The 27,741-nt window shown below is 33.9% G+C and overlaps 1 protein-coding gene across 1 annotated transcript; it reads left to right on the forward strand.

Annotated features, from left to right (window-relative positions):
- The first annotated feature begins 85 nt into the window (after window positions 1-85).
- Window positions 86-27,563, forward strand: LOC110996558. The gene is made up of 14 exons (XM_022264296.2): window positions 86-324; window positions 9,995-10,101; window positions 15,180-15,318; window positions 15,390-15,537; window positions 16,234-16,338; window positions 17,617-17,751; window positions 19,782-19,980; window positions 20,480-20,672; window positions 21,109-21,360; window positions 22,058-22,222; window positions 23,016-23,182; window positions 24,160-24,327; window positions 25,156-25,347; window positions 27,320-27,563. Exons 2-14 carry the CDS (start codon window positions 10,038-10,040, stop codon window positions 27,409-27,411), a joined length of 2,019 nt encoding a protein of 672 aa, XP_022119988.2. The 5' UTR covers window positions 86-324; window positions 9,995-10,037; the 3' UTR covers window positions 27,412-27,563.
- Window positions 27,564-27,741: the final 178 nt, after the last annotated feature.

A 27,741-nucleotide genomic window follows, 5' to 3' on the forward strand; every position in this document is an offset into this window, starting at 1 on the left:
ACTTTTGTAATTATAGCTGGTTGCTTTTGTGTTTGGATTGGCTACTAGCAAGTGGTAACACAGAACACTGCTAGCAGTAGCACTACACACTAGTATGTTTTTGAATCGTAACTGTGTGAGACGTGTCGCTTAGCATTTATCATATTTTTAAACTTTCGATAAGAATAGGTTTAAACTTTTTATGATATATATGTTTTGTTTGTGACGAAATAGCAATAATTTTCTAACGTTTGGGAAAATAGTGAAGTTGAATTGTGCGATTTACAAACTCTGGCGGCTTTGCCGCTACGAATCGTTCAGCAGTACTACCTACTTTACGTATACGTGAGTATTCTAAAGTTTTTTATATGAAATATATAAGTAATACACATTATTTAACACCGTAACAAAGCAGATGATTTAATGCATCCGTTTTTTCTCGACGTTACACACATTTAATTGCACTAAAACATGCAATTTTTCTAAATTTTATCTGAGACATATTTGATTGAAATTTTCGCTGTCTTAATAATTTATTTTGTATATATTTGCTTAATAATTTAAATTAAGAAGGGAAACCGTAATATTAATCACTAACCGGAAACCATAGAAATGCTTGATTGGATTTAGGAAATTTTGGTCAAGGGAGCATTGTGTATTGTAAAGTACTTACTTATTATTTACGTTTACTTAAGATTAAATACGCTTATTTTAAATATTTTAATATTATTTATTAACTTAGTAAACTTTCACATATTTTTATCATTTTTTTAAACAGTTTTTACGTAATGTCGTCTTTTGAAGTATTCATCATTTTTTTTTGCGACCGTCATGTCTAAGGTTTGAATCTCGGCGGTGAACCAATGGAATTTTCTTTCTATATGCATTTAGCATTTGCCCTATAGTGAAGGCAAACAACGCCAGTAAACCGGGACATATTAAACACAAAAATCGATGATATGTGTAGATTACCTACTTGTGTATTAATAAATAATCGAAGAAAATGAGGCAATCTGAGGCTATTTAAGATTATAGCACACACTGTATTTTGAATATGAGACATAAATGCAACGTAAATTTATAACAGAATAAGTTCAGTAACATACATCCTTAGCGTTAAATATCGATATATACTTCGTTAAAACTTCACGCCAGATTGACCGCAAGGTGTTAGCAGCTGTTTGTGTAATTTTCTAATAAGGGGTCGAGGGTGGCCTAAAGTAAGGTGCGCCGCGGCCGCAGCCCTGCGACCTGAATATCACAATTATGTTACCACACCCATAGAGTAATTTCCAAATGCATAACGCTGAAATAGGTTAATTTAAGAATAAAACGATTTAAGAATAAAACTCCTTTGTTGTTTTATGTAGAAAATATTGTCTTTGACAAGTAGGTAGGTACTAAAAAAGCACTATGTATAGACTTCGTGAAGAAACTGGCTTGCCATAAAGGCTATGATGATAAGGGTCTACTTAAAAGACGACGTTGGTCACAGCAGGCTGATTTGTTCGTGAAATTCGTTCTGAAAATTCGTTTATTTAGTTTAGATGCGTCTTAGGGTATCCTTATGAATGTCAAAAACGTTTACAAAATTCGCGAAAGAGCAAGACTACGCTATCCGTTCGCAAAACTACCAGGAGGCCTTGTTCTGAGAAGAACGGGCAAGAAACTCAGCAAGTTTTACCCTCCCCCTACATTATAATTATTCAAAGGAAAATGTCATAAACCACAATGACATTATAAGTATATAAGTTACATAAGTAAAAAATAAAATAAAAATCTGTTCTGTGATTTACTGCAATCACCATTATACACTTATTCATACTGATCTAAGATCCAGACCTCAAAAGGTGGTAGCACCAACGATTTTTTTTCGTATATTAAATTTGTTTTTATTAAACAAAATAACTTATAAACAGTGTCTCCGTCTCAGTGCCAGTTTTATTGCAATATTGAGTCCGGAATACTTGAAAATATTTAAATATGGTATATTTGAAGAAGTGATGTCATCTAATGACGTCACAGCGACCATGTTATGACCAGAAACAGGTTCCGGCGCGGTCGTCAAGCTGTTCCGACCTCCACGATCATTACTGTTTACAGCGCGTCCAAACGCTCGCTAAGCAAACCATAAATTACAGAAAAAAAATGGTAAAAGCTCTTGCTTGAATAGCTTTTGTCTTTATTTTATTTAAGTTCCTAAAACAATGCAGTCTCATCTGATGTTAAATGACACTGCCTCCCATGGACAGGCACGCTGGCAGGAGGCACGCGAGTGCTATGGCGGCCTAAATTGAGAATTAATTTAACTTCTTTTCTGACTTTTAAAAGTGTATACTTAAATGAATAAAGTTAGTTTGAGTTTAAGTTTTAATCAGTGTACAATAATTTCACATACTATTTAAAAATATTTTTATCGAAGACATTACTCGCGAAGGGCATCGCCCTAAATCGATAAGTTTACGCACACAATAGAAACCGCAAATCTTAATTATAGCTTCAATTCTAAGTATCAGGAGCTAGAATGTTTCTGAAATCTTGCCCCGATGGTCCATGGTGGGGCATGGGTAAACCACAGTTTGAAAACAACTTTTCCTAACTGGGAATTTTTTAGTGTATTTAAAGACATCAAATTTTCATTTGATTATCATATATTCTTCAGAAATATGTGTTCCATGTAGTATGAAGTGTCTGTAAATTTGTAAAAACTTCCACAAATATACGAAGATGATACGAAGATAAAAAGATAAATACGATACATTTAATTCCACCGAATCCGTTGAGTACTACACAAAATTCTTATGATATACCTTCATTATTGCGACGACTATTACGACCCCAATTTTCTACGCCTCCGTCCAATTTCTACAATGTGCCTATTAGATCATTGTACCCGAATTGTATCAACTAGACACATATTGAGCTGTTGTTTGAGCAAAACATCTTGATTATTAGAAATATAGAACACAAAACAATAGAAGATTATCTATCAGATGAATGAAAAAAGCATGTGAGGTAGTCAGCACGCAATGTATTTCGACAGAAGTCAAATGGATTGTTAAGACCACAAAAACGCACACACATTGCACATTCCCACATACCTCTCTTAATCGTGTATATTGTAGAACTTTGCTATATTTTTAATTTAAAAATGGCATATGTTATTTACTAGGAGCACCCACGGACTTCATTTCGCCTTAAGATTTTTTTTACTTAGCCCGCCATTTTAGTAGCTACTTACCAATAAGTTGAACGGTTTGATATGATACCATATAGAGACGGTTCGCTTTTTCGGAATAAAAACCTAAATTTATGTTTTTCTTCTCCTCAAATCCCTTCCAGAGTTAAAGTAGGTAATTTGAATTATTCCATCTTCGAATTTTGAGCTTAGAAACATATTTTGCGATTCATTATTATTTATATATTAAATAGGTTAAAAAAAGCTATTATAATAATAAAAGACAGTGTTGTCCTATTGGTTTATGCGCGCGAATTTCACCCTTGAAGTCGTAAGTTCGATCCCTGTATTTCTTTCCTTGGATCAATGGTCTTTCCTTCTATGTGCATTTAACATTCGCTCAAACGGTGAAGGAAACATCGTGAGTGAACCGGCTTGCCTTAGACCCAAAACATCGAAGTGTGTCAGGCACTGTCAGACCTAAAAAGGTTGTAGTTGATTTATTTATTTTTTATTATATTTATAAACAGTTAAATAAACTATTTAAAAGTATAAGCTTTGTCCAGCATTATCAGCAATAAGTCATTCAAACGTGTCTTATCGACTTTAATTCATTGTTCGCAAATGCTTAAAATAATGCATCAACAATTTGATATCAAAGTACACTGACATTCTTGAGTACTCTCAGTCGCTTCCGCTGTGATCTTGAATACCATCAATTACTACTTTCTCTTACATCAGTTTTTATGTATTACGTGGTCACTGACCGTTTGTTATCCAATTCTATATGTACTATTAAGTACCCTATATATATATATATAATAATGTAGTTAGTACCTATCATTCTTCAGTTTTATCTATCGTTTAGGCAGGGTTAGGTACTCAGAGTTTGTATTAGACGCTTATAGAAGAAAAATAACTTACTTTGTTCATATCGCCCGCCGCGAGCCAGATAACCTGGACAAGCTGGTTGGAAAAGTAGAAGGCAAAAGACCGAAGGCCAACTCGCTGGTGTGACCAAGATTCCCACGGGTCTCAGAACAACAGCTGCGCTAATTGAAGCTGTGGCCCGAACAAAGTGAAGAGATATTACTAGCAGAGCAGCAGTTCCCTTGCAGTGAAGACTGACAAGAAGACAGGATAACTATTGCCAGCTTTTGAGGGAATAATGCGCTTCTTGAAGGGCCCTAAATATTATCTGTCTGGAAACACTAACGCAGCTGGTTCTATAGGTAGGCGGTAAATAGTGCCTTAAAGAGCGCTCTTTTGGAGCTGAGGAATGAAATTTCGCATTCTGCCTGGACATTTGGACAAGAAGAGCATTCAAATTCTTAAAAGAATAAAAAACCATCCAAGGTTTTTAAATCTGTATAATGTAGGTAATACAATAATTTATAGTTGTATAATGTAAGGAGTGGTCCAAATCAGCTACGAAATGTAGTTTAATTTAAAGAATAGCACTATATTTTTGCATTAACATTTTTATATCACTGGGACGTTAGCGACTTGTGCAGTTCAGATAGTGTATGTGTTTTCAGGTAATAAAATTACATTATTTACTATTAAAGGTCCTTTTATATAATCATTTATCTATGCGCGTGGTAGTGAAAATAATGAATACAAATTACCAAGAGAAACGCATCCGGCGTCACCAATTCTGATGGCGACCCACTTAGTCAGTAGCGTGACTGATGTTCTTTTGTTTTTTCATATATCAGGTAATTGATACATAATATAAACGCATTATCAGTACCTTCAATTCAATAGTCATTGGCAGATATATAGGTGGCCAGAGCTGGTGCATTCCTCGGTCATTCTTTATTTATTTCGAAATATTTACAGTTTATAACTAACTTACTAAATATAATATTCTATTTATGCCATTAACAAATCTTTACATATAGTACTTATTCTATATCTCTATAGTCTAGTTTAGTTTATTCTATCTATTCACAATTTTTTCTATTAAGGAGCTCGGATGTTATAGTTCTCTTTATATTCTCCTTATAGATATAAAGTATCGGAATATAGCGAGGAAATGCTAGCATTAAAGGTACACTGACACGAACTCTTTTTTCTCTTTAAATTTGTTTTAATTTTATAAGTTTTTATAATAAGGTAATAATGTAGGTAAGGATATTGCAATCACTACATATTATAAAACAAAGTCGCTTTCTCTGTCCCTATGTCCCTTTGTATGCTTAAATCTTTGAAACGCAACGGATTTTGATGCGTTTTTTTTAAATAGATAGAGATTCAAGAGGAAGGTTTATATGTATAATACAATGCATTAAATAGTTGAGAAGTACTGTTATTTTTGAGGTTTCTAATGTGATGTCGTAAATAATTACATTTTTTCCGCTTACATTGCAAACGCAGGCTGAACCGCGTTTAGAGAGTTTACGAGTTTTATCAAAATAATGTACTAAGTATTGTACACATTGAAAAGGTCTACAGAAAAGTCCGTGATGGTATATGTCTATCTCTTATGGATAACCCACATTTTTATATACAACGTTCACAGATTTTCTGTAGTGTATTTAGTATCAGCATTGCATCCGTGCGAAGCCGGGGCGGGTCGCTAGTTACTGTATATTTCTGTATGGGAAATAAATATCAATGTATTCGAATATTATAACACTAACTATAACAATTAAAAAGAGTGGCGGAGAGTTTATTGCCAGTTCTTATCTTCCGTTCTACGCCCTTGATTTGAGAACTGGTAGTAAATGTAAAATTAGAAGCAATCAATGTATATTTTTGACGTTCATAAGTGTACATTCTGTTACCTATGTATAAAATATTTTTTAACTTTTTTATTTTCTGTTTTATTATACTAAATTAAAAATAAAATTACAAATAACGTTAATTTACAGTTGCCTGTAACTTCTAAATTTGTTATATTCGATACAAAACAATATTGGAGAAGTTAACTATTATTAGAAAGTATAAAAAAATATTGATGTAGGACGCCCTATCAGCCCAAACAAGCTCCAATTGCTACATACTTTTGTTCCTAAGAAACTGACTGGCAGACAGGAAAATGCTATTCTCTATGGCCCACCACAGAATGCGTTTATGCTAGCGCAAAAGCGCAAAATCCTTCAAATCTCTTATATATAATTTATTTAATACACACTGACGCTGTTTGCTATCTGTTAAAAGGTTATCTGGCAGATTACCTATTAATAAAAAAATGAGTCATTCTTTCATTGGCAGTGAGGTAATTTATTCTGGCATTTTAATTGATCTTATTTAAATGGAATGCCTGGATCCTACATCCAAGCCAGTTGATATTATTATTTGTTAAGAAAATACGTATATATTGAAATATCAAGATTTTAAAACGTTTAAGAATAATAGCGTAAATTAACTAGCGGTATGTTCAAAAGCACAAAGGAATGATTAAAGTTGCAGTAAATACGCAATGCCACCAAATGGACATCGAATTATAAGATTTCTATGAGGCTGTATCATTTTTATCATAAGGTTTGCAACTAAGCCTACCAGAGTGTACCACTCATGAAAGACAGTTACTGCAGCGAATGTCTTTTATCGATACTAATTTAAAGACGGTGTTTTCTCGAGAGTAGTTAGTGTTTTAAATAGGAATTTGAATATCCTGGGATATTCAAACACCATCTACCATGCCCTCGGGCATTGAGAATGTCCATGGGCGGCGGTATCACTTAACATCAGGAGAGAACAACATCAAGAACAACATCACCTTCATGGCTGGAAATCTTCCACAGTCCATTTCACAAGGCATATTCTTTTGCGAACTAGCGAAATGTGGAATCGAGTACCGGTGTGGGTCTTCCCTGAGAGATACGATATACGACGATACGAGATACTCCTCTGCCAAAGGCCGTCAACGCACCCACTAAAATGGGTGTCTATGGGCTGCGATGACTGCCCTTTTCGGTTGCCCCTCTATTAATTATGTTTATTAAGTGGTTAAAATTATTTATAATATAATTATGGTGTTTAAAATTAAATGCAACCAAACGTGAAAATCTAACTATGTAACTGTATTTTTTGAGGTTGTATCCTTTTTATTCACCGTGGCCGTATTGATCATGGCATGTACGACTAAGTTACCTGGCAAAATAAGAATTGTTTCCGGCTGCTACTCTTTCTTCATGGCAAACGGGTCATAAAAAGCAGTCACTGTAGCCCATACACCTATTTAAGCCGATGCGTTGTCGGCCTTTGTGGGATGAGTAAGCTCTCTTTAATAAGGAAGGGAAGACCTCCACTATGAGCCGATTTCACAGTTCGCTTTATATTAAATTAAACGAGTCAAAAAATCTATAAACACTATCTGCTAAGGGGATATTATGAATAAAAAAACAGTGAAATAAGACTTATACTATATATACGTAATAATAATAATAATATAATCGTATTATTGCATATTATTACGACTATTTAGATTTAAGGTGAAGTAAATACTGTATATTTGTTTTATCAAAATATGAATTCTTATACTAAAGTAAATTCAATTATAATCTTTCGTGATACAATAATGAAAAGTATGGCGTGCCCTCAACGAAGCTCGGTCACGCATGCCGATGGACCTTCACTGCTTATAGCGGTGACATCACTGCTACAACTTATTGTCACTAGCCCTCAACAGAAATATATTATTGACACTTCCATGTTCAAAACACACTTGACATTTTTGAACCTGCGTTAACGTTAACATATACACGTGAAAAGACAAGAGAGAATTTACTTTAAAAAAAAATCACACAGATACCAAATAATTAACTATGTTGCATAGATAATAGAATGGAACTGTATTTCAACGTGACCTAGTCGAATAACGGATTATCTAACACAAAAGTATTTTTTAATATCAGTAGTTAGTTTGATTAGAGCGTTTAAGTAAACTCCTATTAATGGATTATGCGTCTTCAATTATGTCAATATTACAGTTATTTAATAATCCTTATCTAAGGTTTTTGTAAAACCACAGAATAAATATAATTCCAAATTTAAAAATATATCAAATTAGGTTTAAATATGGCAATAATTTATTTATCACTCAACTATTTTGTACTCCATTTTTATCTATGCAACCTGTAATGCAAAGATAATAAATATTGTTCCTAATTCGAACAGGTGTTAAAATATAAAAAGCGGTTATATATCCGCTTCAAATAAACAAATATTGCAACCTCCTTAGTCATAAAAACTTATTTTCGTGTGTAATCAAGATAATATATTTTTATAGGACAAAGTTGATGTAAGTTCGACGTCTGACCCCTATATGTCACGCGACCATTATGTTATCGATTCGATCATTCGCATATAGTATGTCTTGTCTTGAATATTGTAGAAAGTTATCATTATACTTTATTGTATATTATCGTCTTATGAACGAGTTTAGCTTATTTAGCTGCAATATTTAATAAATTACTATTTCAAGGTACACTGGTACTGGTACAACACTTTAAATTTGTTTAATTTTCTATTTATCAGTATATTACTATTACTATGTACGTTAGGAGACTCTCATACCTGAGGACGTAGTTTCAATACCTGGCCTTTCCACCGATTGATTTTCTTTTTATGTGCGCATTTCAAATTACTGGATACGGAAAACATCGCGAAGAATTCAGCTTGCCTTAGACCCAAAAAGTCGACGGATTATTTCAGACATCAAACAAATGTTCATGAAACAGATACACACAAATCTGATAACCTTAAAGGTTGTAGCGCAACTCATGAATTTATTTTATGTAAGTTATAATGTAATGTACATACGGTATATTTGTATGTATGAAATTAATATTTATTAATGTAATACGATAATAATATGACACAACTGGCAAATGGCAATGAGATCACTACGATCACGTCATTTAGCGTAACTATTTTAAAATTAACGTTCTTTGCAAACGCCTATAGTCGTGCCATGTGGGCGTACAAATGGCCCGGCCGTGGCCTCATTGGACCTAAAATTATCGTCCCTTTAAGAAATGTGTTTTTTGAACACATTGGCGCATAATTAAGTTTTGTGTTACTGAAAAGTTAGAATGGGGGTTGAAAGTCGTTGGGGGTTTCGGGTTTAGAGAGTTCAGTATGACTCCCGCCAACAAGATTTGATGCTGACGGTAAAATATGTTTAAAATAAACCAAGCCTTCAGGTACCGTATCTTAGTGGAAGCAAATTCTATAAGACTTTTTTATACTGTTTTGTACATTAAATAACAAGGCAACTGGTGGCCTGATCGCTTCCAGGTACATCTCTGAGGAAAAACAGTATTACGCTTTTGTCTGTTAATCTCACCAATAGTCCGGTTTGATTCCCACTGGAATACTTATTTATTATTTGATCTGATACAAAAACAGTAGCGATGAAACCCACGGTCTCGGCCCGACATTCTGTATATAGTTTCACTGATAATATATCTTTTAAAACACATGATCCCTTTGATGCGTCCAAAATACCTGTTGCTTCATGATGTTTTCATTCATCGAGCAATTCAAAGGAAAATCGGTATGGAGCGCTCTCTCTCTCTCTATCTCTTCGGGTTAGATTAAGAATTATGATAGCCGTATGTGAAAATCCAGTATGAGAGGCAGACTTAGCTCTATGTCGTTTCTGAATCTTACCCAAATTTACACGTGACGCTACATTACCATTTAAAACTACCTTAAACAAAAAACCAAAATCCATTACGATTTTAACATACGGGAGTCAGATTAAGCTCTAAGTCGGGTCTAAATCTTACCCAAAGCTCTGCGCTATTTAATCGAACGCTTTAAACAAAACGCTACATTGCATTCAAACACCTCACAAATAATTAATAAAATAATTGTTTACAGATACAAGATGCTATCACAAACGAGGTAACAAAAGAAAACCAAGATGAAGGAGATTGTGAATAAAAACCTGATCACGTTGAAGTGTGTCCTCTTTTGCTTCTTAGCAGGTCAGTATCATAATAAACACAGATCTAGTTACTAAGACATCAATAAAGCTTCCGCGAAGTTGAGCGAGCGATGTATAAAAACTTGTTCATGCTTTCAAAGCCGTTCTTGTAACTTAATTGTTGGTGTGGAATTTAAGTTTACAGGCTATGGACTAATACATAGATACATATAATTAAAAATATGGGAACGCAATTATCTTAATGGTCTTAAAACAGGCCCTGGTGGTACACCAGCTGTACGCCATGCAGCAGTGAGCAGTGGCTTCTATTGCCTAGGCCTTTTGATTATCCTAGTGGCTCATCTCATCCCTGAGGTCGTAGGTTCGATGCCCGGCTTTTCCACTAATAGACGCTGATCACACCTTCTTGCCTATTAAATTGACAAATGATCTTGCAACAGACAGACAAATCTGAGTCCCTCACCTAAAAACGTTTAATGACATGTAGCCCAGGCTCCTGATGAAGTCAAAACTGTATCCCGGTTGTACTGTGTAGCAATTAAAATAATTAAAAAAAAAGCAAATATCTTTTTAATAGAACCGATATAATTAGCTCAAAAAATAGTGATGGTAGCAAATGTTTGGAAGATTTGTGGGATAGAAAGCGTCTTGTTTATTGCAGATTAGAATTTCAATTTTAGTCTTTGTTGCTTTGTAATAAGGTTTATAAATGTAAGGTAGCCAGAGTGAGATTAATACTGTAACATCCGCTCAATGAGTCAATAATTTTTAGGATATAAAGCGAGTTTAGATTATGTAGATTATACTATGAATTTGTCTTTGTGTATTTCAAAAGTTTTTAATTTTTGAAATACTACTACTATTGTTTTGAGTCAATAAATTTTAGCTATACAAAGAGACTTGGTTAAATACTTATGCAAGTAGCCATAATTTTGTTTTAATTAATAATTACGAATATGAGAAGTATAAATTTGTAAAACAGATTTTATTTAATTAAATTACAATAAACAAAACCTTGTCCTAACAGAAGACTTTAACGCCGAAACCCAATAACCTATCCATTTTTGACCATATGAAACAGTACATCTCAATTCAAATGTTGTAAAAAGTATGCCAATAATAATCAATCGACGGTAATAGCCATCTGTCGATACAAGTTATCCATTGTAGGTCGGATCTGTCGATTGCCTTCAATCCACATTCTCGGATTATTTTCTATAATGTAAATCAACTAGAAGACATATCCAATATTTTTTTTAAGATTAACAAATTATTATAGACACTAAATGGTAGAAATGTTGTCAGTTGACTCTACGGATAATAATTAATATGGTATTGGTCCATTAACTTATGTAATATACAACGAATAATATATTTTCTGTAACGCTTATTATGTATATAATTGAAAAATCTAAAAACAAACTTCGTTAATAACGTCATTTATATAGGTACTCGAGTGGTAAGCTTGCAGTACTGTTTTACTGCAAGTCCCAAGTTTCCATCTAAGGAGCGATGTTGAACGTCGAATGATTTAGGGACCATTCACCTCGTTTCTCGTCTTTGCGACGCGGCCATTTTAACTGCCCGTATGAGTGCAGATGGCATGAATAATTTAGTCGCATGTGCGAAACTGGTTTGATACATTATACAGTTACGTTTTGTAGAATTATAGGACGAAAAATATTTTAAATGTTATGTCAATAACAAAAAAGGAGGGAAAGAATGTAAATGAACGTATAAACGTTACTTCCAGTTTATTTTAGAAGTAAATTTATTCAATTTCGAATTAACAATTTATGTTTGTCGTAATCTATATAAATAAAAATGAATGTCAAAATATTAATGTAATATTAATGTAAAATTAAAAGCATTTATTATTTCTTTTTTGACGTTCATAAGTGTATAGTACCTACTAAGCTTTTTATTATGGAAAAGCGAAAAGTCTATGGGTTAGCATAGCAAAATGTTCCACATAGTAAAAAGGCAGGCAAAGTTAAAAAATCACATTAACATTCCTGGTGGTGGAAAATTCAAGCCTTGGCCGCTAAGCCTGACTCTAACTCACTCTAAGACATGCCGGTTGGTTATACATATTTATTTCACCGTCCATTCTTTTGCAACGTTAAGATACGAAGGGAGCATATGAATCTCTAGGTTAACCAATATTATACATAAATAATAAAAATATACGTCACGAAATGGCAGCCATCACAGTCCACCTGCCGAGTATAGATAATTTTATTGTTCAATAAAATGTGTTTTATTTGTAAGAGATAAATTCCAAATTCTATCGATACACACGGCTTAATGTTTTTTTAAATCTATCAACTAAATATGAACTTCGTTTTGAGACACCTTGTACAACATCATCTACTTATAACTGAATAGAGATCGTTTAAAAAAATACTAGTTCTTTATCTATTTCAATTCCAATCACGTAACGAAACAGTCACATTCATAACGATTAATTGTTCTTAATTAATCGTCGGGTCACCATGTCCTGGCGCAATCACGTGGTTTTGCAGTAGGTTTTTAAAACATTACAAAAAATGCTTTAAATTCCTTTTATATAATTTTGCGAATATTCATCGCATAACCTACAGAACAATAATTAAAAATCGATTTATAGACATTTAAACAGTTTGGCCCGAGCTGCATCTGTCACAATGCTGGCTGAATTGGTATAATTATTCATTGAGCGAGAATAGGACCAGTCTAGAGAGGGAACAAATCAAAGTAGATGGAAAATCTCTTTTTATTCAGCAGTCTATTATTTTCCGCCTGCTCTGCGGGGGCGCCAGTTTTTATGCGTATCCGAGGGAGCTGCTACGAATCGATTTTTGGTGACGGATAGAATGCAACCTCTTCGCTCCTTACACTCATATTTGATAATCAATATAAACCAAATAAAGTAAATAAAATCGTGCAAATAATATTAAAATATACATGTCTATGTTTAAAACATATCAATTATTTTAAAAACAGGTGTAAGTTAAAATCTTAAGATAGGATATTAGCACAGTTGAACTGTCATTTTCATAAAAAGGTCTACCCACATACACCGATTCGACCTTCCATGGATAGCTTATATCGACATAGCTAATACAATTCGTAGATTGGTTATTGGCACACTTTTATCATTATTTGGATGTGTATCTCAGAATGTCAAAAATGGATTGAGATAGTGGTAGGGGAGCCCACGATGCTAAATGGGGATTTACTCGAGCGTCGTGGAGACCTATTGGGTTGCAAAGCTTAGATGATAAGAAGAAAAAAATGTTATGATATATACCTTTTCATCGGTGGGGAAAGCGGCTATAGATGTTTAAATATGTAAAAAAAAATTGTTGCATGGACATACTCGAGCGCGTCAGATATTGATAGCATCAATGTCCTACGTATTTTTAATAATGTACGTATGTTAATCTGATCATTTGCATGATGGGGGTGGTTGTACGTAAGGGTTAAAAATGAAAAAAAAAAAAATTTAATCGAGCGCGTCAGGTTTTCTAAGGGGGTGTTAAGTGCACCAAAAAAAAGCTCTCATTCAATAATCTGACGATTTCGAGCTGACGCAAACTCGCAGCCATTATTATAATGTGCAAAAAAAAATCGCCATTTTGAAATACTCGAGCGCGTCAGATTAAGATATATATGGTTCAGATTTATATTCTAAACGTACTGTCTCATAATCTGACGATTATCTAGAGGGATTTGCCTGATCTGACAAAAAAAATATTAGAAAAACGGTTCATCCTAAAGGCCATGCCTGCAATTCCATTCCTGGGCGCTTAAAATTGTACTTATGAGCTCGCTGAGTTCAAAGAAATAATATTTCTATGCGTTTGAGTTCTCCCAGCTCAAAAGTCTGATAGAAGTTTCATAGAACACTATTTTTGAAATTTTCAAACCCCAATAACTTTTGAATGGATCAAGCAATTTTCCCGCGGTTGACGGCGATCGACGCATTTTTTAAGCTCTAATTATTTAATTTCATCAAAAACGATAATCCGATATGAAATGTCGAAGTTATGTGATAGAAACACTTTTTTCGGTTTTCTTTCGTTCACGATATCTCTCGAACGAATCAACCGATTTTGACCAGTTTGGTGGCGATCGACGTCGTTTTTCAAGCTTAAAGATGTATTAGTTTTTTGAAGTTGATGACTAAGCCGTTTAAAAGTTATGGCAAAAAAACACTTTCAAAAAAACAAATTGTTATTTTTTTAGATTTTTCAAAATTTCTCAAAATCTATCGGTCCCCATCGGTTCAAATTCACATGAAATCCAATTTTGAGGGAAACGCGGAGAAGGAAATGTAGGCATCACGCAGCTGCACGCGTTTATCGCACGAACTTTATCGACGAAATTTTGTTATTTCGGCTTGCGGAAATCGTCAGATTATATATTTTTCAATATTCTTGAATTATTTCATTCAAAATAAAAAAAAAATTAGCTACGCTCGAGAATGTCAAGATGACGTTTTTTTTTTACAACTTTGCTGCCCTCCCCTCTCTTTACGTCACTCTCAAATTGTCAGATTAGTGGAATATACACTTTTTAGGATGTGATTAACTCACACTACCTTAATCTGACGCGCTCGAGAATGTCTGATGATCAATTTTTTTTTACTAATCTGATCCTGTATCCTTCACGGGCGGCCTTATATATGGGCCTCATATTTGGTGGAGGTACTTAACCGGGTACAAGGTATCCCCCTGTATATTAATCTGCCGCGCTTGAGTAAATCCCGAAATCCCCTCTTGGGCTCCCCTACTATAGGGTTTATTGATGAGTAGGATTATTGGGTTTTATTTATTTATTTATTTATTGGGAAACCTAACAGATACAGCCTTATAATAAAAACAAAGTCAAAAATAAAACACAATACAAACACATTGGATGCATCCACAACAGGTTACACTTATACAACCATAAAAATAATACATGACAACAACACAACACCACACATAATAATAGTATACAGTTAAGACATTAAGAGCTGCTTTATTTTATTCTTAAAGAAAGCAGCAGTGGAGTGCGAAAAAGGGTCAATGTTTTTGACTGAATGTTTTGGCGTAAGCTAACACTTGTTGATTCAACCTTTTTTCTTTCCAGGAATAGGATGTATCTACCCATTTCTGCCCCTACATATGCTTTCAGTTGGGTTAGATAGAGCGGAAGCACGTTTGATATCTGCCGTAACACCATGTATAGCTCTACTGGGCCCCGCCGTGTTGGGACCGCTTATTGATAAGTGAGTATACAGAATCTTAATTAGCGTATTAGTATTCAGAATGAATCTTGTATGTGGATGTGTTTTTACAGATTGTCTGTGGGTCGAGGCTCGACTGGCGGAAGTTCGGGGCCCAGCGGTTCCGGAAAGCTTTTGAGAATCATCACAGCCTTATGTCTTATTTTAAGCGCTTTGTTTTATTCGTTGTTACTCGCCGTTCCATACACGGAGCGACATGAGGTAAGCACTGCTTATATATTCTGATTAGATGGTGACTAATCTAAAATGTCACTGCAATGAGGCATCTAAAACCCCTTTTACACTTAATATAAGCGTTTCTGATTGTTATTTAAGGATCTGATCGCCAAACTCCAATAAAGTTTCTTTTCATTTTTCGTCATCGTTTCTTAAAGTAGGAAGAATGGAAAAAAATATGTATCCATTATGAAAAATCGATAAATGATTTAAATAACTTCGCTTAATAGAAAAAACATAGCCAATTTCTGACACTTAGAATGAAATTTAAATTATAGAGTATTACAACATGGCGAATTGACATTAATAGGTAACCAATGCCTTTTCCTTTACCTTCATAAAAAATAAAAAATGCACTCTTAACTTTTTTACTTTTTTTTCAGTTTTTTCTTCTTTTTTTTCTTTTTTTTATTTTACAAAATAATATAGTATATAACAAAATGTTAAATAAGACAACCGGTATGGTTTGAATTAATGTAAGCATAGCAGTCTTGTTTGCGCGACAAATGCATGTAAAAGTAGTTTTTTTAATTTAGAATTCATGTTGGTTAGTGTTAAGCTATATATTATCTGAATTAAACTGAAGGACCCGTTCCCTTTCTGTCAATTTGTGTTTACTATATGTGATGACGTTAAAATATGTTAAAGGAATTTTATCAGTGCTATTGGTGTTTATTATAGGCCAGAAGACCGCAAGTCCTTTTTATGTGCGACGCAGATGGCGGTTACGTAATGCAGGAAGTGTGTACTGAGGGCATGAGATGCAATAGATGGGATGGACAAAAGGTACGTAAATTGGAATTCGAAAAAGTATTTTTCTTATTATAGCCAGCCAAAACGATTCAAAGATGTTTTAAGCCTATGATAGATTAGATTTGTTTTGTTTTGATATGTTGAAATCATTGCTTGATATAGAGGGAATTAATTGTCTTCGGTTCGGACTTATTATGTAAGCCCTTTATGAAGTTGAATAATTTAGGTACAGTCGCAAATTGACTTAAAATAATTTAAGTAAAAAATCTAGATTTTTTTTTATATTATTTTATATTAATATAGAATATTAATATAATGAAAATAATTAAAAAAGAAAATAGATAACGTTTTATTTGAACATAAGCATGACAATCGTAAACTTTATGTTACTTCAGACATGATATAGAAAAAGTCACCATAGATTTGAGTACAAACGAAATCGTTTATAAATAAACATTTCAATCATTCATTAACATATGGTATGCTTATGAAATTTGTTTATTTAAGAATGTGTGAAATGGTAAACAATCAAAATCCAATACTACAGAAAGTATAGAAAAATAAACTTATACGAGCCAAGGCTATTTTCTCACTCATTTTAAATCGTCTGAACTCAACAGTTACATTGCATTAATTCGTTTCATTATTGCGCATATTCTATTGTTGTACGCGAGTGGTTTATTATAGAGTAAAAACAAAATCCTCTATAATTTAAAGCACCCCGATAAGGAACTGTACAAAATTTACAGTTTACATAGCAAAATATACACGTCGTTTTTTCAGCGTTTCTAAACAATCAAAAATTGCGACAGAAGTAATTCAGGACAATTTGTTATTCTATTTTTTATGGTCACGTGATTAAACGTGAACTATATTTACACAAAGAATTCTACATTACGATAACGAATCACGCCTGACGCAAAATAGTTTATACTTAGGAGCCCAGGTATTGTCTATTACAAGATACATGATGGACTTTCGATAATTTGTTTTTCCTCCGGTCTCTTAAAAATACTCGATAAATTGAATCAAACCAATATTTTTATTCAACTTATCGAGTATTTTGGTGGTAGGGTAAATTGAATTTACTCCAATGTTTTCTAAATGGTAAACAAATTTAAAAAGTCTGTGCTGACAACAATAGCTGTATTTACGATACTCACTCGTTGAGCAAGGAAAGCACCAGACCTGGTGTCACCAACTAAAAACTTTAATTACCACCTGTGCATCGGAAAATAATCACAATTATTTCTCGCCAATGAAATTGTCATTGAATTATTTAGTTTTAATTAGATGTACCAATATTTCCAGTCGGGTGTACTTGCTGTGGGCGCGTGTGAATACGGCTGTGCTGACGAGAATATGACGTGGGTGATGAAGCCCTTCACTACAACTTCTACTACCACAACAATGAGCCCACTGTATAATAGTGTCGCTAATTATACTGTAAGTAAAAAATATGTTTATTTTGGAATATAAACAGGTATCACTTATTCCAAGTCATTAAATTTGAATGGGCATCCCTACTCATCGGCAAAGGAGAAAGAAGGCAGAGGGTGTAGGAGAGAGAAAAGCCGGCGTAAGAAACTCTCGGTACTCTTTTTAACTAGTAAAGTATACTTTTGATTATTTGCTACCCATTTTAAAATGCAAATGTGGCAAATGTGTTAGATGCCCTGTTTCATCACACTGGCTTAGGAGTGTTAATTGCCCTTTAGGAAATTGTTTCTCTTAAAGGACCGTAGTGGAATCGGAAGAATGTGAGACTAACCCCGGAGCCTCTTTACGCCCCCTTGTAGAAACAAGGCTCCTAGCAGCGATGGTTTTAGTGGATATTGAATAGCAGAGGTTCTGGTGTGCGTTGAGTCAAACATTACCCTGCATCTTTCTCGAGATGTGCTAATTCCACCTCGGATACCAAAAATCAATATTAAATCAAATCAAAATATCTTTATTCATTTAGGTAAACATGTACAGTTATGAACGTCAAGATAAACAAATTAAATTAATCGTAAATTTACATTTACCACCAGTTCGCAAGTCAAGGGTCTAGAGCGGGTAAGACGAACTGGCAAGAAACTTTCCGCCACTCTTTTCAATCAAATTTTTATTACAAATTGTTTGAACTGGAGCAAATCAATCCCAAGGATTAGGATAATTTAAGTATTCGTCACATTTATAAAAGGCTTTATTAATTAATTTACTTTTAACAAGGGCTAGTTCAGAAATACCGACGCTTTGCTCTTCTCGCTTCACGCTTTTCGTCTCTCTCATATTAGCACTGAGTGGCACAAACACTGAGTCCCTTTAGAAGTGCTCAGTTAGAACGACGGCTACTGAAATTAAATACCAACGTAATTTTCTGTCCCGTATGTTGTCTACCACTGTTTTCGTCACAAGCAAGTCGATTTGCGTCTTATCAGTTTCAATAAAGTTAGTATATTGTAAATAAAACCTTTTGTATAAGGATTTTTTTTATTGCTTGCAGTATCAATACAGTATATTGTAAATTAAACCTATTTAGATACGATTTCATAAGGAAATTTACAGTCGCGTTTTAAAATCGTAAAACAATTCGACCTTGAATTTTGCGTATTCATTAACCCATTGTTATGAATACATTTTTTGCCTCCCGTTCACTTTGTAAAAAAGACAAAGAGAAATCGTTCCGATATAAAATCATTTATTTTTATTTCGTATTTTACACGTTTTGAAAATTTATTTTAGGTAAAACTGTTTTAAATGTTTCACGAAATTTGTGTTTCGAAACAATAACAGTTTATATAAATAATAGCAGTTTATTAAACAGAAGGCTGAGACTACTCTGTCGGATATAGTACATATAGGTATATATTAGTTTTTGATCTTGCTAAATTGTATAATATTCGACTAATTTATGATTCTTATTTGAAATTAAATAAATGTTAATCTTAATTGTACTAAAGGATAAGACCTCAGATTTCAGATAAATTTAACTTTAATTAAAATAAACATATTTGTAGTATTGAAAGTAGTATTTTACATCCTTGAGAATGGCAGTGCACCAATGTGAGGATTTATGTTCTAAGCGCGCATTTAATACGGTACGGTATAGAACCGTAAGAAAACCGGTTTGTCACAAGATTCAAAAAACTGCATGTGTCAGATGGATGATCAATAACTTGTCCATGAAAAATGATTAAAGAAATAGATGCAATCTTAGCGGCTGTAAAAATCTTTTTTCAAATTAATTCTTAAACGAACTTATTTTGGCATAATTTTATGTGCTTTTTATTAAAAAAAAACTAAAACGTAATGTATATTTCAATAACACCGGGAGAATTCAAATGTCACAAAAGTGTTTATTGTCTGTGGCAGACCCAAACGAAGCGTACTTGCACTTCGCGCCAAATTTGTTTTGTGTCTTCGCGCCATTGTTACTATTTTATATTTAGAATGATTTCTGATGCCTACTTATTATGTACTTTTTACCGCAGACACCAGTAGCACCAGTGACAGAAGAGCCGGAAGATGACGCAGACTTCGAGATTAACCCACCACATCTCTGCTACAATGGCCAATGCCTCGTGTACATGCAACACGAAAAGAGGCTACGCGTTCCCCTCTCTCTATTAGCCCCAGAAATGCCTGAAGATAATTCTACAGACGAAAACAATTGGTGCACTTATAGAACTGGTAAGGTGCTATATATGTTTTTTTTACAAATACTTTTCTACATATAGAAATAATTTAATAGAAAATAAATAAATATTTACATTTATAAACAGAATAATTTCCAACACCGTACATACATACTTAAACTAAACAGGGACCAAACTTTTTACATTTGTTTTAATTTTTTTATTTCTGTGTACGTTAATAATTTTTACGTTTACGTTTTAATAATTTGTACATTTACTTACGTTGTAATAATTTGTACGTTTTTACTTTTAATATAGGAATTAATTTGGAATGCCTAACATAATGTCTATTAAACTGTAGAATAATTGCGGAGCCAAAGCTTATATAAAAGAGAGAAGAAAGGCATAAGCCAAAAATAAAAATAGTTAGGTACTTAGTTAATAAAATTAATTTATTATTTCCTCCGTAAATTTACTAGTGGTAAAATTAAATACGTATAAAAAGCCTTTGCACAAATACCTCTAATAAGCTAAAAATCGTATTTCTACTTTAGCTGGGCCATCAAAATGTATAGTACCAGCTGACCGTCTTCAAGAAATAAACCCAGATGGAGGTGAATGTAAGGCAGCCGTGCGATGCCAAGTGCTGGATCCTTATGATGAACCAGATGGAGTTCTTGCTAATGCTGAGTGTAGACTTGTCATTGGCGATCCGTCGTATACTTTTTGGAGCTATTTCATAATAAGGTGGAGTGGTAATAATAGACTAGTCATAGATAATAGTCTAGTGGAGTAATAGTAGACGCCATTTTTAATGTAGGGAAACACGTCCATCTCATATGATACATCGTGTTCGTCGTCACTCTATTTTTGGAATTATCCAAAAATAGAGTATATTTCTCTCATCTTATTTTATACTGACATCAAACACAGTAGGCCTGCAACGCATTTGCGAACCTTCATTGTCTATGGAAGACGGTATCACTTAACATCAGATCCAGCCCTCAGGTTTTATTGAATTACTTTTTATTTTTTATTTGGTTGTGGATGGTATGATGGTATGTACATTTTATTATATTTCATAATAAAATATCTTCTAATATATATATATATTATCATAGTTTTTTTTAATTGAAATATTTACACCCTTGTCCAAATTTCTTTAACCCCTTTTTTCTCACAGACTCTTCGCTGACATATGGCCCACAGCCGCCTTGGCCTTGTTAGGCGCTGCTTGCGTCATAGCAACAAGAGAAACATCCTTAGGCCGTGGTGACGTTGGAAGACAGCTTGCCTTCGGGACCCTCGGCTTGGCGATTTTCCCACCCTTGGCGGGGCTTGCGGCCTCGGAAATGCCTGACACCCCATACTTGGTGCCCTTCCTGTTGCATGCCTTGTTCATGTTGATTGGAGCACTCATACTAATAGTTGACAGGTCAGTTAGACAGAGTATTTTCAAGTGATTGGAACTGTTTCCAGTCGATATCTGTCTTCATCATAACAATTTATTTAATAGGATTCTATATTTATATGACAATAATAATAAAATTAAAAAAAATATTAAAAATTTTGATCTGAGTGGAAGAATACCTATGACGCTGGCAGCATTTTCTCGCCTTGAACCTCAAGCCCAAAAGTCTCTACTCCTAAGGGAACAAAACCAAGTTTGATGAAAGACTCTTATAACGGAGGCAAGCGAGGTCGAAAGCTGGTTAAAAAACTTTATTTTTCTTGGGATATTTCATATTTGAATTTTCAGCTCGGTATATGAACCTCGATTTCTAAGTATAGTCTTTTTAGACTCAAGAAAAATAATAAATACATATTTCACTTTATTCATTTCTTTTTAAATACGAAGAATTGTTATTTTTTGTCCATTCTCTTGATTGGCAGCAAAAAAAGGGGTGTTTTTCCCATTTGAGTGTGTTCTATCCCAGACAAGCTTTTAGAAAATCTTAAAAAACGTTAAAATATAACAAACTAAAAAAATAAAATAAAGTATTCCCCAGAACCCGGAATCGAACCCGATACCTCTCACCTAGATGCCACTTAATAAGGCCGCTAGGCTATGAGGCCCTTAGAGTTTACGACCTAACCTAACCTCTGTAATAATCAATAACGACTTCATCCAGCCACATGCCGCTCTCCACTCCTGAATGGTGGTGGCACACAGCAACAGGCGTGCTGACAATGCCCATGAATGCCGTAAGACGTTATGGTGCTGAGACGGCTGCAATCTTCGCTGTCGTTGTTCTATTAGGAACACTATGGAGTGGCATCGATGCATATTTGCCTTGGTAAGTCTTCTGGTAAAATATTCTGTTACAACGTTCTTTATGTACAACCCTTTTTATTTTTTTAAAATGAAACTTCTTTAGGCATGTGATAGTAAATTTTTGTACGGATGAAACGTCACGAATATGTGCAGCGTTTTTGTCGAAAAAAAGGGAGAGCTATTGAAATCGATTGAGAGAGAGTAAGAAAGAGAGATCGAGAATAAATAAACGCTATTGGTTGATGTATTTGTTTAGTAGTTACATATTAGAACTTTAGATGGCAATTCGTCGTAACGTCTTGAGCAGTAAACGCAGTTTTTTTATTTATTTATATTATCAATTGCCCATATACAATGTGTAAACAGTGTGATTTAAAATATACAAGTACATGGAGTCATATAGTACATGATCATCTATTGAGGCTTTTACCTTAGTAATAATTAATTTACAAAGAAGTTTCACTTCTGACATGTGTTTGTACGCTTTTTTTCATTTTTGATGTGAAACATCTATAGCCGCACGTAAAACCGATTTCTGGCGTGGCGACGCATGCCGTGGCGACGCATCGCCACGCTATATGATATACAGTCTAAATGCAGTAGTAAATTTCACATTAAAAATATTTAATGAAAATAATGTTTATTCAACAAATAGTCATCGTTATCTGGATTAAAAATCGTAATATTTTATTTTATCATTATAACATATTTAGTTTCTATCACAATCTGTTCTTTTCTGCATATTACTTTTACAAAATAATGTCGATGTTTCACATCTGCCAGGCGTCCCGTGACGGCTCACATTTTTATTATAGGACGGTACTAGAACTGAACGGTACCAGCGTGTCTGCCGGTCTAACACTGACGGCGGGTGCGTTACCCGCAGTCCCCGCTCTGTGGTGGGCGGAGGCGGTCGTTGACTACATCGGACATTCCAACGTCTACATCGCGGCCTTTACCTTCTACTGTCTACGGTACACTGGTGAGTAGTGTTTTAAATAACTAGCTGGTTTCATTTAAAACAGTTTAAAGACATAAATTTGCTTTAAATTGTTGTTTTTCCAATAAGAGAGAGAGTAAGATTCAGATTTGAGCCTCAACGCTAAGTACACCTTCAACAGCCTCTCCATTATTGGAGCTTGGCTGTCAATTTGTGAAACGTGTTTTGTTCTGTGCGATTCAGGAACCCTTTCAAACGTTACAAACCCATGACGTAATTGTTTAAAAAGAGAACAAACTCTTCCATCAAGGGCCGGCAACGCCACTAAAATGGGTGTCTATGGGCACCGATGACATTTCTTTATGGGCATCCTGCAGACTCGTATCATATGCTAAAAAAAACTAAAGTGCTAGCCATCATTAGTGTTTGGTTTCAATTATTGTTATTGTACTATTTCATTAAACCATTGAAAGAGCGGAATACCCTGATGTACAGGTCTCCCTAGATTTGCGTGTTGTTCTCACGAGTATGTATGTGCGTGCTCCTATTTCACCATGCCTCCTGCTGATAGAGGACAAATCTTTGCTTTTAATTTATTTTCTTATACTTTATTACTCAAGAGTCATATGGAACATAGTGTAATGGTTGCAGCTCCTTACAAATGTTGTGTAAAAGAACAAACTTAGCGATTAAAAAGAGTGGCGATATTTATTGGCGGTTCTTCTCTTCCGTTCTACGCCCTTGATATGAGAACTGGCAGTAAATGTAAAATTAGAAGCATTCTTTTTGACGTTTATAAGTGTACATTGTGTTACCTACATAAATAAATGATTTTTGACTTTGACTTTGTTCAGTTGCTCCAATTCTTAATAATTTTGAATTTGGAATTTTTTGAATCATGTAGAAACACATACCTAATGGCCGTATGTCAATTGTCAACCGTTTTTGACATACTTAATTCTTACATGGCGATATATTTCGAGTCTCAATCTTATCTTAAATGTGTAGCATTTTTCCAGCTTTAGCCTACAGTACAACCTACACGTGGGTGATTGTAAGCGAGCTCCTGGAAGTGTTCACGCTGAGCCTCGTTTGGGTGACGTCAGTGCTGTATTTCCGCCACCTCGTGCCACGGAAATACACGGCCACCGGACAAGCATTACCTGTCATTGCGCACTTCTGTCTAGGTATTTTTGTTTTTTTTTAAGAAACAATATTAAATTTAAATATTACATAAATCAAACGTTTATAAATTATAAAAGCTGGCAAAACAATTATAAAAGCCGGCAATGCACTTGCGAGCATTCTAGTAATACGTGTCCATGGGCGGAAGTCACATAAGATGAGTCTTCTGCCCGTTTGCCTCCTTATTACATAAAAAGACATCTGAAGATTATATAAAAATATAGTAATTATTATTGTATTGTATAAACGTAGACGTTTGTATATTTATTTTTCTCTAAATAAATAAAGATTCTTTTACCATATACTAGATAGTATAGTTTAGTTCATTTGATGTATTGCTTAAGTTCTAATGTAATTGATGTGTATGTGTAAATGTGTTAAATTTGTGTAATATTTTCTTGTATTTTTAGGCATACACATTGTATTAGAATGTATATATAAATAAATAAATATTATTTCTAGGCATATCTTATATATAAAATTCTTGTGTCACGGGGTTAGTAACCGAACTCCTCCGAAACGGCTCGACCGATTCTTATGAAATTTTGTGTGACATCTAATTTTCATTCCCCTAAATGTTAAGGGTGGTCCGGTCCACCCCTAAATATTTTTTTTATTTTTTAGACAAAATTTTTCGTTTTCTCGTATTTTTTTACGATACACCATACAAAAATACATGCAAGCCTACATTTTTACCCCTCTACAATCATCCCTATGTTTTTTTGTTAATTATAAACTTTAATTTTTTGGCACAAAAACATGGCAAAACAACGTTTGCCGGGTCATCTAGTTATATATAATAAAACCAATAAAATAACGTAACGTACCAGGTCGGTGCATCGGAGCCATAGTCAGTGGAATGGTGACCCTCGAACAAAGCATCGAATCCAGCCGAAACGTTTACCGCGCGTTGGGCGTTCTGGCATTGCTCTGTTCGTGCGTCTACTTGGCTCTTTATCACTTGCTGTTGGCGCCACGATGCGCGTCACCCGCTGCGCCGCCGCCCACGCATTTATTACAAGGTATTGTTTAGAAAATATATTGTTGTTAGGTGACGTCGAGTTTTCTCTCTTTCTTTTTTTTCTGTATCTGAAGTTTATCTTATTACAATTTTGGGCTAAACTTTCCAATATGACCCGTCGATTTAAATGCTCAAATTTTTTTTGTAGACCTGGCAAGCGGACAGGCAAAAATGGAAAAAAGGAACAATTTACGAAAAATAAAAATAAAGAATACTCTTACATGTCCGATAAAAAAAGCTATTATTATTGTTTAGAAATTCAATAAACCTATCATTAAAAGTCAGATTTAGTTAAAACTATTGCCATAATAAAAGAAAGATTACAGTCCAAAGAGTTTCAAGGCATTCCCGATTGTATATATTGTTTTCTATAAATGCTAATTGAAAAATTAACTTGCAAGATAAATATTAGTTTAACTTTTAATAAAGCGAAAATTTTAGAATATTTTTTTCGAGTTTTGAACTTTTAGCTCCAAATTTATCCCTGATTTTTAATATAAAAGGATTATAATGCATTGCGTAAATTATAAATATAATTGTAATCTCATTTTGCATTAAAGCGAGCACTGTGATGGGACAGCTACATGGTAAAGATGTCATTGATTAAACACACTTCACCTTAAAACATTTTGCACTGCGTTTTAACACGTTTAGACATTTTTAATTTCAATATATATGTCGCAGCCAACTAGATTAATTAGCCGTTAAATTAACAGCCTATCCGTTTAACTAGCGGCCTGAAAGATTTTCAGCCAGTTGATCAAACAGCTAGGCAGATTTGGATCGATGTCGTTTCAATCAAAATTTAAACATAGTATATATTGTTTGATGATTTGCTTTTTTTAAAAGAGTACCGAGAGTTTTTACGCCGGCTTTTTCTCTCAGCAAACACCCTCTGTCTTCTTTGCCGATAAATAGGGATGCCTACAGGTTCGAACTTAATGACGTGGAATAAGTGATACCTTGATGATCTTATGTTCCAAAATAAACGTATTTTATTTAATTTTTTATTTATACTTGCCTTGACTGTTACTTTAAATTAATTCGACTTTTTGCCACTCACAAACTCGAAACGAAACTCTTAAAACTGTCAATATGACCTCAGCAAACCACAAATGGTGCTTTTCTAAGTTTTCTTGAAAAAGTACAATAGGAGAGTGCAGTGCACACAATAATAATGTGAATTTGGGTAGGCAATTAAATTTTAAAAGTTTTTTTTGACATATGTTTCATCTTTTTTATTTTTGCCACATGACTCTATCGTACAAATGGCCTTAACATTAATATTTTTCAGGCTGTTAGTTAAACGACACCGTTTAGTTAAAAGGCTAGTCTGTTAATTGAACTAGTTGCCTACGACATATATATTTCTATAATTCTATTTTTTATTTATTTATGAGACACAAATACTGTATAATATATTTAACGAAACAATTTATTGATAATCATATAATCAATGTGATGAAACATACAATATGAGAAAACTACCTTTTAAGGAAACCCATTTTGTTAATGAATAATTTGCTGCCCTTTCATAAGGTGATAGTGGTGATTTAAATAATATACGAAATTAATATAGTAAATTCGATTGGCAATGGCGGCTTATGTAAGCCGTAAATAATTTTACAATTGAATCCTTTTATCATTTACTTTTTAAATGTATCAGATCAGAGTTTCCCAATTTGGGACGCAAATTATTTTGTGTTAGAGTTTAAGTTTATCATTATATGTTCTGCTTATTGTCTATCGTTAACTAGTAATTTTTCTATTAAAAACAATTATAAAGTTATGTAAAGAATTGGGGTCATAACGTACAAATGGTACAAAAAAGGTTAGAAAACACTGTATTAGATGTTGCTGTCTGCGTTTAATTAGTGAAAGAGATGGCTGATAAGTCGACCGTATTATTTAATTATAAAAATTGTTCTGTTTTGTTTAAGTGTGGCGTGTTTAAACAATTGTTTTATTTATAGGTTTGAACTCTAACGGCGCTTCAAATGGGTCATACGCTCCTATGAGGGTATACCACGAAGAACGATCAAGAAAGGGTCACTTCCGCTACTAAGACAAAGTGTTTTACAACTCCGCCTTTTCAATTTTGTAATATAATTACAATTCGCTTTCGCTCTCTGATACAATCAGATTTGACTTGCTAATATGTTATGCATTTGTGTATTTTTAAATGTTTTTTTACTAAAATAAATCTTTTTAATTTAACCATTGTTTTTTATTTAGAATTAAGATGAAATATAAAACCATTTACCTCGTTATACATAGCGTAAGCGAAGATGCATGCTGGTGTACCTACAACCTAAAGGGTCGACAACCTTAACTCGACCAGTCACAAATAATTAATTCCAATTAGACCACCTGAAATGGCACTTTTGAACGTTAA

Source organism: Pieris rapae, chromosome 22, assembly GCF_905147795.1.
Source record: "Pieris rapae chromosome 22, ilPieRapa1.1, whole genome shotgun sequence".
Classification (NCBI taxonomy): Eukaryota; Metazoa; Arthropoda; class Insecta; order Lepidoptera; family Pieridae; genus Pieris; species Pieris rapae.

What these genes read in the sequence shown, in the direction of transcription:
- LOC110996558 (XM_022264296.2), top strand. Translation starts at nt 10,038, where the DNA reads ATGAAGGAGATTGTGAATAAAAACCTGATCACGTTGAAGTGTGTCCTC. An exon ending in CATACACGGAGCGACATGAG is followed by an intron (nt 15,538 to 16,233) that starts GTAAGCACTGCT and finishes TGTTTATTATAG; the next exon opens with GCCAGAAGACCGCAAGTCCT. An exon ending in TGGAGCTATTTCATAATAAG is followed by an intron (nt 20,673 to 21,108) that starts GTGGAGTGGTAA and finishes TTTTTCTCACAG; the next exon opens with ACTCTTCGCTGACATATGGC.